This window comes from Chamaea fasciata, unplaced genomic scaffold (assembly GCF_029207755.1).
Source record: "Chamaea fasciata isolate MVZ Bird 193981 ecotype frontalis unplaced genomic scaffold, bChaFas1.0.hap1 SCAF_8, whole genome shotgun sequence".
In the NCBI taxonomy this organism is placed as follows: Eukaryota; Metazoa; Chordata; class Aves; order Passeriformes; family Sylviidae; genus Chamaea; species Chamaea fasciata.
Genome location: NW_027094093.1, coordinates 29276956 through 29290093, shown reverse-complemented (window position 1 = coordinate 29290093; position 13138 = coordinate 29276956). Strand labels below are relative to the sequence as shown.

The 13138-nt window shown below is 44.1% G+C and overlaps 1 protein-coding gene across 5 annotated transcripts in view; it reads right to left on the bottom strand.

Moving 5' to 3' along the window:
• KALRN (kalirin RhoGEF kinase) overlaps nucleotides 1-13138 on the bottom strand; it is a 473232-nt gene that overhangs the window by 303683 nt on the left and 156411 nt on the right. For all 5 annotated transcript variants that reach the window (XM_066190284.1, XM_066190280.1, XM_066190281.1 and 2 more), the window contains exons 2-3: nucleotides 12405-12479; nucleotides 2087-2201 (exon numbers count right to left, since the gene is read on the bottom strand). In XM_066190284.1, the coding sequence (XP_066046381.1) occupies nucleotides 2087-2201; nucleotides 12405-12479 (190 nt within the window). The remainder of the gene's footprint in view (nucleotides 1-2086; nucleotides 2202-12404; nucleotides 12480-13138) is intronic.

Here is a 13138-nt window from a genome sequence, read left to right as displayed (position 1 = left end):
CAGGCCACTTTTCCAAGACCTCTGATCATTCTTGCTGCTTTCTGCTCCCTCCACTCCTGCTCAATGTGCAAACATCCCCAGAAGGAGACAGTACTCCAGTTAATACCTCCAGAGGTCTAATCTGCAAGGACCCTTGGGAAGCCAGTGAAAGCGCTCCATACATAGCCAGACCCTCACTGCTGGGTGTATTTTCATGACAGGAGATCCTACCACAGAGGAAAGGATGCTCTCTGGTGTAACTAGAGAGACATTCTCCAAACGCTTCATGCACCAGGACAGAACAAGGCTTTGCAGAAGGAGAATGGTTTTTAGTGTTTCTGGGGAGACAGGCAGCCAGGTCTTGCATTGGCTCTTCCAGCACGTAACTCTGAGCCCAGGTTCTGCATCATCAGAGAAAAATCATTGCTGCAGAGTGAGGCAACCAAAAGCAGCATTCAACTGTGTGACAGTGGGGAACAGAAGGGATGCATCTTTCTATTACAGCCACCTCCATGACGAAAGAGCAATTAATAGGAAAAGTTGACACCTTACAAGGTCATTTTTGCTCAGCAATTGCTTGCAACCCAAAGCGATGTCATATCTTCATACTTGCAACCATACAAAAAATGATAAGATGTAGGGGACCAGTTTCATTACTGCAGCAGCTGGGGGGGATTGCCAAGCTCTGGGACACACGCTCCCAGGGATTGACCTACTGCTCCCCCAGCCCCGCAGCATGTCTGTAATCTCTCTCACAATATGGTTGGAAATGGAGCTGGCTAGAGGATGAAATGAGAGGGGGTGGGGAGAAAAGCAAACAGACTCAGTTTATTAGTAAAATCTTGATGACCAGAAGTTCAACAGAGAAAAAAGCGCATCACCAGAGGACTTCTGATGTCCAGGAAACAAGCACTGGCAGATCTGGTACACATAGCTGCATTTGCTACTCACTCTGCAGCCAAGTGATAAAGTCTCTAAACAGCCCTTGACCCTCTTCCATACCAAACACAACCTTTGTCCTCTGCACATTGCACGTTTAAGGAATCGGAGTGCGTTTCCAAGACCCTTACCTCCTGACTTCCAGATGCAGCCAACCACTCTGCCCTTCATGTCTTAACTTCATGCTCTTTGCCATTACATGAACATTGTTTAACAGCTCATGTTCTGGGGGTTTAAAGGAGAAGGAGCTCCTGGGTGGCACAGGATGTGTTCCTGCAACCCTGAGCATTCCTTCTCATCCCTTGTCAGTCCTTCACCTGCCCTGGGATAACACTCCAACAGCTTGTGCAGTAGGTTTTGGGCAAGGATATTTGACAAGCTTAAAAATAGGAAAAGGAAGCTGGATGAGGGCACATGTAGCCTCATTCTCTCGGAGGCTGGATCAGAAATACCTCCCTGGGGACTGAGCCCTCTAAATGATCTCTCGAAGCCTGACAAAGTAAATATGCTCTGGCAACACACCTTTCCTCCGGCATCCCTGGGAAAAGCATGGGGACTTACTTGTTGGAAGAGAGCCACAGAGACTAATGCAGGGAAAGGTGGTGGTTAACATTCAGAACAATTTGAAAAGCCTTTTTTTGAAAGCTTCCTCCTAAGTCCACCCATGTTCCTTTCCCAGCCTGGAGAAATCTCTGGAAAGTACTGGAGCAGGAAGATCTGCCTTCGTGTACAGGCACTCTCCTCCCCGGCAACTACAGCGCCCTACCCCAGCTCTCCCAAGCCTCCCACAAGGTATTAAAAAGCAACAACAGGCAGCAGGCTCTCTCCAGCTTGCTATATTTAACTGCAGATCTCTAAGCATTCCTCCCTTTGCGCTCCTTTAAGAACAGTTGCACAGAAATGGAGAATGAGAGCTGCTCCTCGAGGCTGTGAGGAGACTGAAGCCCAGGTCTGCTCCCGCTGCCTGCGCTCTGGGGCTCCTGCGTTGCCATGTGTGCCATAAAAACCACCGGAGAGCACACAGGAGGAGGAAGGGAACACTTTTGTTCCTCCACCCCAAGAACTCAAGGTACTAAATGTTAATACTTGGAAATCAGCAACTGCCAAGAACAAGTTCCCCACCCACCCATCCACCCGAGGCTTTGAAGTGTTTTCTTTCTAGCTTTACCTTGGCACGCTGGCCAAATAAGTCACAAGTTTACGAAGGTCTTCCTGCCTTATTCTGTCATGATTGCTGCGGGCTGGGAAGGTCAGGACAGGACCACCTCGTTTATCACGGCCACCTGTGGAAAATAAAGGATTGTTAGAAAATCAGGCAGGAAGCACACGTCAAAAAAACTACGTGCACTGAATTGATAAATACAAATTACAGCACATTTAAGAGTCTGCACACCCGTTGTAGCTTTCAGACTTGCCTAATTGAGGAAGACAAGCTTGCATTTGCTGGAGCTCCAAATGGGGGATATAAGGAAAAAAAGACAAAAAGCCCACACAAGGAAAATTGCTACTAGCACTTCTTCTTTCACCTAATCCCATCAAATCTAATATATCAACTACTCCAAGCAGGTGATGCTAATGAAATCCTACTGTGGGGATAGTTTTAAACTGGTCAACACCAAGAAAGTGAAAACATTTTTCACTGTTTCTCAGTGTGTTGCAGCATTCACTCCAAGACGGTTTACCACGTCCTGCCAGTTTGAAGTGATGTATCCAGTAATGTTCATGCAGCACAATGTTCTAATCTATCAGATACTTCATGAGAATCAACATTTTGACTAGAAGTTCATTTCTTCTAAGCTTTCCATTTATAATATGTTGTTGGCAATCAGAATATTTGTTGGGGGGGGCAGCAGTTTCCTGTAGCTTTCCTGTCTTAAAAAGCACTTCTTTAAACTGTCAGTGTCTGGCTCTTTATCTTTTACAACAATTATCTAAAGGATTAGCTATAAAGGAATTACTCTACCCTGAACTATACAATACAGGGGCAAATACAATCTATTCTACAGCACCTTATTTTATTCTGTCCTGTAAATAAAGTTTAAGAAGACTGAAAGTAAAACCTAGTACCTGATTTAATGCTTTTTTCACATATTATCTCAGGATTTCTTCCAGGAATTGTGTGTTGTCAGACACATGTTTGCACTGTTATCTAGGAAAAAGTTACAGCCTAACCACAGCTCAAAAAGCTAGTGTGGAACTGCAAGGACCTCGCAAACAAGCTGTAAAAATGCACGAGTTTGCACTTCTCAATGGAAAGTATAATCCCTTTAACAGAAATATCACTTCTGAGAAAGGAAACCCACGTGCTTTCTGAGCTAACTTACTTGGCCAACAGGAAGAAAAAGCTACACAAGGACATGAACATCTCCGGCACTGATCCACACTGCGCTCTCTCATTAAGAACTTGGGACACCTGCGGTCTGTGCTACTGGCACATTCTTGTTACTATATATAAGTTTTCTTAAAATACAGATAATTTTAATTGCTAAGATCAGTCTAAAGAGTCTTCTACAGCACTGCTGCCTATACAAGACAGAGTCTCTCACACAAACTTCATCTATAGAAATAGAGATGCCACTGGTACCCATGGCTTTCCGTGGATGCAATACACCTGAAGGGCTATATTGTGCAAGTCTCCATTGGAACCAGGCTGTGTCTGATCTGTCCAGGGATACAAATGGAGAGGCAAACAACAGATGTCACCTTTATTTTGAGCCCTCATGCAGACAGGGGTACATATGGAGTACAAAAACTGTCCTGCCTAATCTCCACCCAAATCTCTGTGTTTTCTTTTTGCCTTTGGCTTTACACCATGAAGGTGAGGAAGGTCTATCAGAATTCAGAGCCACCTTGGCAGATCCAAGCCCCTGCCACATAGGATGAAAATAGGGGCATAATGTAAAAAAGGATTCCATTTACAAGGAAATAAACTCATCTAAATGTTCAGACTCTTTTATGAAAAAACGCCTCCTCATTTTAAGTACATTCGCCCTTTGTTGAGATTATTTCACACACCACATCAATGCCAAACCATTATATCATGCATGATATGTATCCAACAGAAAAGCAAGGCAGACTATAGAATGGGAAACCAAAACAAGTAACTAAAGCTGGAGGGAAATATTTTTTCAACTCAAGACGCTTTTCAAGGTTTTGAAAAATTTCCCATCATATCTCGATGTAACCAAGGCTTTCAAAAGTTTCCAGATACTTGCTGAAGCAGAGACCTTAACTTGAATTGCATCCCAGAAGAACGTGCTACCCACTACTCATTCAGACTCCCTCTCCTTCATTCACAATTATTAAATATTTGTACAACGTGGAAAAGCACTAAGATTTGAGATCAGAAGACATCAAAACCCACGTTTAAAATCCTCTCCCAGGATATGAAACACCTGGAAAGGACCACGAGCTTCCCACAGCCCAGCAGCACGAATCACTCTGATGCTGCCCATTCCCCTTGGCTTCGTAAACCAAAAATGGTGTTTCTGGTCAGGGACCTCTTTGACATCTACCACTCCACCAAAGTGAGCTCTACAAAATAAATAAATAGAAACCTGTGTAAATTCTGGTAGGCTGAAAACATCAAGTCAGAAAATTCTTGACCCTTTTAGTAACAGCAACACAAGGATTTCAGCTACAGAAAAGAAAATAGGATCCAGAACATTCCTGTCCTGTCTTTGCTTCAGGATAAAAACTGTCCCTCAACAGTTCATCTAAATTGTCCTCAGGAGAGCAGGATAAATAAGGCTCAGTCACAGGGTCAGAAGTTACCAGGACAGAGCAGAGAAAATGGGTTAATTCTCATTGGAGGAGGAAGGTTACATGATGACCCAGTTGGACGTTTCTGGATGATGGAAGAATAAATAAGTGCCTGGGCTGAATCCTTCTAGTCTTACAGCACACAAAAACAAGGAGACTTGGGTAAAATATCAAGATACGTTAAGTTTAGAAACAAATGTTTTCAATTTGTGATAAAAGTGCAGCTCTAGGCTTTGAGCAATAGAGTGAAATTATTACAAGTTCATTGTACATATTAGAATCCTTCAATTGCTTCCTTCAACTCCATGCAATCCCAATTTCTGAGAAATCCCTACTTTTTATGAATTCCTTCATAATTTATAATTTTACCACAAGCCTGTATAAAGAAACATCAGATTTCTTCTAGAACAATATGTTTAATTCACCATCAGACTTGCAGAGTTCAGTAACTGTGGTTTACTTTCTTAAATACTGATAATATGCAGTGTTTTTGTCACATTTTGTAACCCAAAATCTCAGCTTTTCTAGGCAGACTGAAGGGGGTATCACCACCATAGAACAGGCCTACATAAGGATGCTCATCTCCTCTAAAGGAGCCTGCTGGGAAGTAGCAACACACAATAAAAGAGAAGAAAATCTTCTGGCATTGGCTGTGCGGGGAGTCTACACCACTGTCTATATACCACTCCTTTTCTTTATTATCATCTTTTTGCTGAAGGGAACAGTAAAGTACTGAGAGGGGAAGGAGTTCAGCCCAGATGCCAGAGTGAGTCACTTGAAGAACCAGGAGGAGAAACGAGGTTTTCTGACTTGATCCACTGTGTTGGAGCTTCGCAGTGCTTGAGCCTCTGTCTCTGCTTGTCAGTAATCCACTCAGGGAGGCAAATCTTGCCCCAAGTCAGCCATGATCTCCACACCAATTGTACATGCACAGTCTTCAGAGAGCTACTCAGCACATTGTTTTCAAAAACAATAAAAATTAGAAGGAAGCCAGGAGTCTCAATTGCTCTAATCAATAAGTCCCATCTCCTGCCTCCCCCTGGACTCACAGAACTGTGATGAAATAATCAAACATGTCATTAGGTTTGCTAATTACAGTTATTAAATGCTAAAACAAACAGCTGATAATTTCTTACTGTTTTTCAAGTTGGGTTTTCATGAGCTTTGCTCTGATTTAGAGAGGCAAACAGATGGTCTGGTTATTAGTGCTCTGGAAAAAAAGAGTTAGAAAAACACATGTTCTTCAGGGCACATAGTACACTGAGAACAAATATTTAGCCATGTATGCCTTGCATTTCTCCTACAAAATCCTTTGTTGATGGCCTATCCTGTCAGTAGCTTCCTTGCCAGTTCTTCCCATCTCCCTTTCTTCTATCCTATAAGAACCCATGGCTAAATTCAGGGTTTATTCCCAGAAGTAGGATCACATAATTTTTCCTCCACAAATCATGCAGGGGACATCGCCGTGATGGCACAAAGCATTGTGATGCATCCCACATTAACCTGCATGCAGGCAGGCAGCAGTTAGTGGCCTTCTGAAGACCACTTTTTCAGTCAAGCCTGCAACCAGGAGGAAAGAGTGACAAGAGCCCTGTTCTGGCGGCTGCCTGAACAGCTCTTAGTGGTGGGCTCAAATGTTTCTGCCTACAGTGGCCCCAGCTGCCCACAGGTAAGCCAAGAAATTGGCCATCCCAAAGCGTTAATGATATGAACTCCGTGCACAGGCTTTACCAACCTCAAGTCCCGAGGTACATTCACCCCTGTTAATACACAATAAACTGAAATTCCAGCTACGTGTAGTCCTGTTGAGGACAGGAAATTATCAATTTCCGTTGATGCAGACTTCTTGTATACAGCAGATAATGATTTTATCAAGCTCTGTTCTCGAGCTGCATCTCTCCAGTTCTACCAGCCCTTCCACCCCAACCCTTACCTGCTTGCAGCAATCCACTTTTAAGGGTTTCAAACCCTCTGCTTCCTTTTGCACTCTCTTCATAAACACAAATTCACAAGGATTAACAGGAGACAGAGGCAAATGTCCACACATGTAAAGGTTCCCAAGAACCTTGTCTAACATCCTGCAGCACATCAGCAACGGAAACGGGAGCAGCACACGGTGTCTCTGGCCCCTGTTCAGATGTCTACTGCAGTTCAAGTGAATGTGCTGCTTCATCTGACCCTGCACATCATAGGCTGATCAATCTTGATGCTGTAGACTCTGCTGAGACCATAAGTGAGTTTCCAGAGGAGCTCAAATAATCCTCATCAGGTATTTCAGTCCAAAATATGGTGAAAAAAATGAATTACAATGAAGAGAACCAGGAGACAGACGGAGCTCAGCTGATGTCAGGCACTTCAATACAGTGATAAACAATACACTCTGGATTTCTAAATCTAATTGACAGACTTCCTAGGAAAGGAAAGTATCAAGGAATCGGTATCCAGAGTCTTACAGTAACATTCCTTTCCCTGTCACAGCCGAGCTCTGTGAGAGTTCGCTTGCTACTGGACTTTCTGTGAGCAGACTTCTGTACTAAAACTACCACAGCTTCAAGACAGACCTATTTGTTGCAAGGGTCATACAAAGGATTAGCTGTGTGACCACCCTCCAGTTCAGTTGGGTCCAGTCAGGCGATTCCAGTGCAAGTGATGGAAATTTAAGCTCCCACAAGCCAATTAATATAGCTGCAGTGCAATCACCAGGGCCTGATCCTACAGAGTCCAGTTCTTTGCAGCATTCATGTCTCAAAGTCAATTCCCTAAATCAAATCCTAGTGGCAAACTCTTACAACATTATATTTTGGGTTAATGAATCCAAAAAATGGCTGCTTGTTCTCACCAGAAGATCTCCTGGCAGAGCAAGACAGAGGCTGTAGATGGGATGCCCAGAGCAGGCACTGAATGAACCCTTTTCCTACCAAGCAGATTTGTTCTGCAGTTACCCAAAGCCACTGCATGGATTTGAAGAGACAACCTGATGTGTCTTGTAATTAATTTTCACTGCTTTATGCAAATATTTTGGGGTACTTCTTTAATTTTAAATGTGTACTGGCCAAAAAGCCACAGCATGTCTGTACAGACAGACTCTCCAAGCTCACACCACAGGGCACACTGCTAGAAGCTGTACAGAAACAAAGAGAGGCCAGATTCACCCAGATAACACACCCTTTCTCTTCCTCATTTGAGACAAGCAGAGAAGCATGGAGAAATAGTCAAGGAATGCCATGTTTTTCTAATAGCAGGTTTCCATTGATTTCAAACTACACCATGGAATGGTATAAAAAGGAAGATTTTTTTTAATAACAAAATATAAAAGAATTGTTGATGTTTCATTTGAAATTTCCATTCCAGAGGAAAAGGAGAATGGAAACTTTTAATTTAGATAGAAACTTTTTGTGTAAATACAAAATGTTTACATCACTCAAAAATTAGATAATTTGGTTGATTTTATTCCCAACTCAATACAAAATTCAGTGTCCACAAACCAGCATTTATGACCTCCTGAAACCAGGATGTGAACTCTTTTAGTGCCCAGAGGCACTGGGGGTCTCATTCCAACCCTTCCTTTGAAGAGTGAAATGCATCTACTGCAGAAAAAGAAACACATGCACCTCCACGTGTGGTATCTCTGGCACTAAGTGACTTGAGGTGTCCTTGGGCAAGTTTTTGGGAAGGTCAGTGTCTTCTTCTCTCAGCTTTCCTCCTTCGTTCATCCTGCTGACCTAAATTTGGTGGAACCTAATTGTAAAGCTTTCCTTTCTTTAGAACTATTTCCATTGAAATTCCTTCTCTGACAGACCTTTCAGGAAATCTCTGCTTTTCCTTAAGGCTCTCAGCCAGGTTCAGATGTGGCTGTGACCCAGATCATGAAGCTGCTCCCGAGATGTGGGGTTGGGGACAGTGGGCTACCAAAGGATGGAGATGGCTGAGCTGTTACTGCATCCCCTTCTCCCTGCTCTGTGCCCTTTTGGTGCCCAAAGCACACAGAAAAACCTCTTGCTTTGCAGACACGCTGGGAGCTCTGCTTGTCACAGCTGCAGCAGCTCACCAGCTTATTACACCCTTCTGCTGCTGATTCCTCTGCGCTCAACCACGCTCTCAGAAACCTGGCCAGCCTCCTCCTTTGTACTCCTGCCTCGGCAGATGAGCAGACAGTACCTGGGTGACAGCAGGAGCCCACGCACCACCGCTCTTCTGAGCCCTCCAGGGAGCGGAAATACCGGGAAGGATCCTGAGAAACTCTACTGGGTGGAATGTGGGGAAATGCTTTCAGCGACACCCATGACATCAGTCAACTAACAAGCTTTTTATAGCCTAAGTGCATGAAAATTTCCATGCATGGGAAGGGAACATGGTAAAAAATTCCCTTTCCCAAAAGTTCATACACTTTGTTCTGTACTGTGCTGATCAATAGAAAATCTACCATAAATATAATCAAGCAGCTGAACAATGCCCAAATTTACACCACTCTTCTAAAGCAGCTTTCCCAAGAAAGATTATAAGCCCAGTCTCCAAAATATTTCACCACCTCTCACTAAAAAAAACACCTAAAATAATCTACAACCTGTTTTATTTCTACTCCTCAGTGTTCATCTCCCTCTCAGAATCCCAAAATCAGTCTCTGCCTTGTTACTCACTCCCCAATGGCTCTCAAAGGCATTCCATTGCTGGAAGCAAGACCCTGAACCACCCAGGCAACGCCAAGATTTTATTAGATTTAGACAACATGCAGGTGGCCAAAGCTTCCCCCCCGCCAGCCCCCTGCTTAATCTGCTTCCAGGAGGTCAGCGATGGAAGCAATCAGCGATAGCTGGGATGTGCCTCGTCCACAACTGCTGAGCCCATCGCTCAGCATAGGAGTCATGGAATGGGATTTTCAGGTACTCTTCAGACACACATGTGAACTTTGTTCAGGTTCAGTCTAGATCATAGATGAGATCACTGTAAGAAACCAAGGACCAGGTCCAGGAAAAAATCCTGATATTATCCACCACCGCTCAACTTTCCTGCGGTGCAGGGATGCAGATGCAGATGCTGCTCACTGCCGGCTCAGTCAGCCGAGGGGAAGTGCCAGGCACAGAGCCCCAGACAGCACTTAGGCTGGATGAATCCATGCCCAGACAGTTAGAGCTGTATGTCAACTCTGAAATTAAGTGCACTTGTGAAAGCCTGAGTGCTCCTCTGAGATGACACGGCTGTGCAGGCAGGTCCTGTTGTGCCTGCTCTGGAGCGCTCTGCCTTGCCTGCCTGTTCTGCCCTTTCGCTCTGCAGGGTCCAGGTGTGGAGCATCCACCACACTGCAACACAAAGCAAAGTGTAGCCCCTTCTGAAGGGTCTTGTGTGTTCCCTGTAATTTTCCTGTTGAATCACAAACAAGCTGGTGAGCCCTAGCTGACGAGAAAAGCAATAAACTCTGTAACTGACATGTTCAGCTGAGAGTTTTTGTGTGTGCTGATAAATTCTGCTGGTGTAAGGAGAACCCCCTTGACAACTTTACTGTACTGTTATCGTTAAAATTAACTGCAGTATTAAACTCCGAAGAAGATTCAATAAAACTCTCCTGTTCCTCAAGGAAGCCTGATTAAAACACAATGTGCTCTCAGAGTCTGTGCTAACTACAGAACTTTTTTTTGTTGTTGATCTTGGAATATCCAAGTATTTGATTTTTCTTTTTTGTCAAACATTTTCTCTTCTGTCCTCAAATCATACTCTAGGAAATTATTCCATTTTAATTAAAAAGAACTTAGCCATCAGCTGAAAAGCTAAAATAATTTTCTTAATCTGCTTTATTACAACAGTCCAGGAGAACACTGGGCAGTACTTACACTCTGGGCTGGAAGGGGATTCTGGGCCTATTGCAGTGAACACCAGGAGCTCAAAGTGTTCTGCCTGAAAAGGGAACTGCTGCCCATAGTCATTGCATTTGGAGACCATGAAGAGGAGGTGTAAATCCTAGGACCTCTAGCTGTGTCAGGAACGGCACATTTTGAGCAGATCCAAGTCTGGAGGCTGGTGAGTCTATATGGAGCAAGCTGTACCCTGCCTGTGGCGGATCATGGTGTGAAAGCCCGGGGGATTGTGTTGGCGCTGCTTATTTAACACCCCCCTCCGCAAGGCAGGCTTGGCACAGGACAGTGTCTAACGAGCTGATGATTTGATGTGAGACCCTCTGGCTCAGAGCTGAGCACAGGCACCATCAGTGGAAGGGGCTACATAAACAATCCAGACAGGTTGTCATTAATAAATATTCCGTGAATTACCGAATGATCCTGCAATCATTTCCATGCAAAGCAACAGCAGCGGCCAAGAACTAAATTGCAGTACAGTCCCTGCATAAATTCCTCCCATTCGCTTCCCCAGAGCACCAGGTTCAGCTTTTGTGTCTCAAACAAGTGTGCAGGTACGCTGTGTTTTTATGACTATGCTCCCCTCTTTGGAGCAGTGAAAGCCAACCACGTAAAACATTTCAGGACATTCAGAATGAGACTTCAGTGCAAGATAAAGTGCTCCTGCATGTGAGTACTGTTGGGATAGTCTTGGGTTTTCACTAAAGGCTTTTGGTGTTTCAGAAGCTTCCCTCAAACTCCTGGATTTTCATGTCATTGACTAAAAAGTTTAGTCAGCATTTATATATCCTCATATTGTTTCCCCAAGTCACAGCTGGACTTGTGGCCCATGAGCCATTTAACTGTTAAAATATGGGAAGACATCTCACACCAGCTATCAGTCGACAGAAAATCTTTTCTTGTCTGGATGACACCTCCGTGGCTCAGCACAGTGAGGAACCCCATCCTTATGGGACTGGGGACCCAATTCCTGTGGAGAGAGCCAGGGAGGAAGAGTCTGGGCACCTAACAGCCTTGCTGCAACCTCCTCCCTTCTGCAGTCAGCATTACTGTGGAGATGAAGGAAACAAAAAAGCAAATACTGCAAACAAGAGGAGCTGGCTATTCTTGATGAAGGTTTTCTCTTTGCAAGCAGCCTGAATGGTTTGTAATCATCAGAAACGCTGCCACTGGAAATACCCTGGGTTTATGCTGCCAATTTGAGTGACTTCATGCAAGATTATGATTGCTTCAGACTTTCTCTTCCCCCTCTCACTGACAAGTTGTAATTCACACCAGAAGCAATATCATCCAAGCTATTCTCAAAGCCTCTTCCATATTGTCTAGTCCTCATCCACCCCCAGATCCTTGAGATCTGTCTCCTGAATGAAGGCTGTAAATCTTTGTACAGAATGGCAGGAGAAGTTTGAGCATGTGAGTTATTATGCAAATGCAGCATCAATGGTACTTTTAACTGCAAGCTGATTGGGACTGCAAATGGAACACCAGTGATTTATAGGCCTGAGTGCTTCCCATATACAGAGATTGAATGCTGTTCACTGACCTTGAACCAAATGCAGGGTCCCTGAAGTGTCTTGCATGCTGAGACAGCCCACATCTGGGCTGGAGCTAAGAGCTGCCTTTCATCCTGCCTGTGCTGCTCATTTACCTGTGTCTCAGAATATGAAGCAAATGAACATGGACCAGTTTCCAGTGCTCTGAGTATTACTGGATAGTCCTGGTCCAAATACAGCTCTTTTCTTAGCAGAAGAACTAATTTAAGTACTACCAAGTTCAAACACAAAACCGGTCCCTTGAGGCTCTGCAGCACCACAAGGACCAGGATGTGGCAGACAGTGCTCATGATGGGCTGGAGGGATCAAGGAAAGGTGTGCTCACCTGACACAAAGGCCACTTTCTCTTTCAGTATCGGAAGGACATCAGCAGCTTTTAAACCATCATTTCGAAAAGAACCTGCAAAACACAAAACCAGGAAAGTCACATTAGAAGAGAGCATGTTCTTCCTCCCAGCTTCATGGACATGCCATATTCCTCAAACTCAGACTGGAGAAAGGATATAAATTACATAAAAGCACCAACAAAGTGACCCAAATGACTGATAAACAAACAACATTAACATCAATAGGGATATGTTCATAAAAAAATTAAATACAGAGAATCAGCTTATTCTTCTATCCTTCAGAAGTTTTGAAAGGTTAACAAATTTCCAACCAAGTACCCTGCTGCCTTTTTCATACTATCAAGTCCGGGAGATGCCCATCTTGCAGAGCGAGTCAGAAGGCTTCTCCCTTCACTCTTCTGAACATAGCCCAGGCAAAATTGCAGGGAACATTACAGCATATACACACCCATTTAGCATCAGCCTTTGAGAAAGATTTGCACAGGGGCTGGCTTAAATAGGGCTTTTCCCCTTTGCTCCTTTCTGCTGTGCACAGCATAGCTGGGATGCAAAGGCTCCGGGTGGGATCACACTCGGAGGAAGGCAGCCAAAGTCTTTCCTGGTAAGGAGTGGTTTGAAGCCCCAGAACATTCTCAGGTAATTCATGCTCTTTGATTAAGCATATCTGCACAGGCCATTTGCCTTCCCCGAAGTGCCAAATTACTTCATGTAT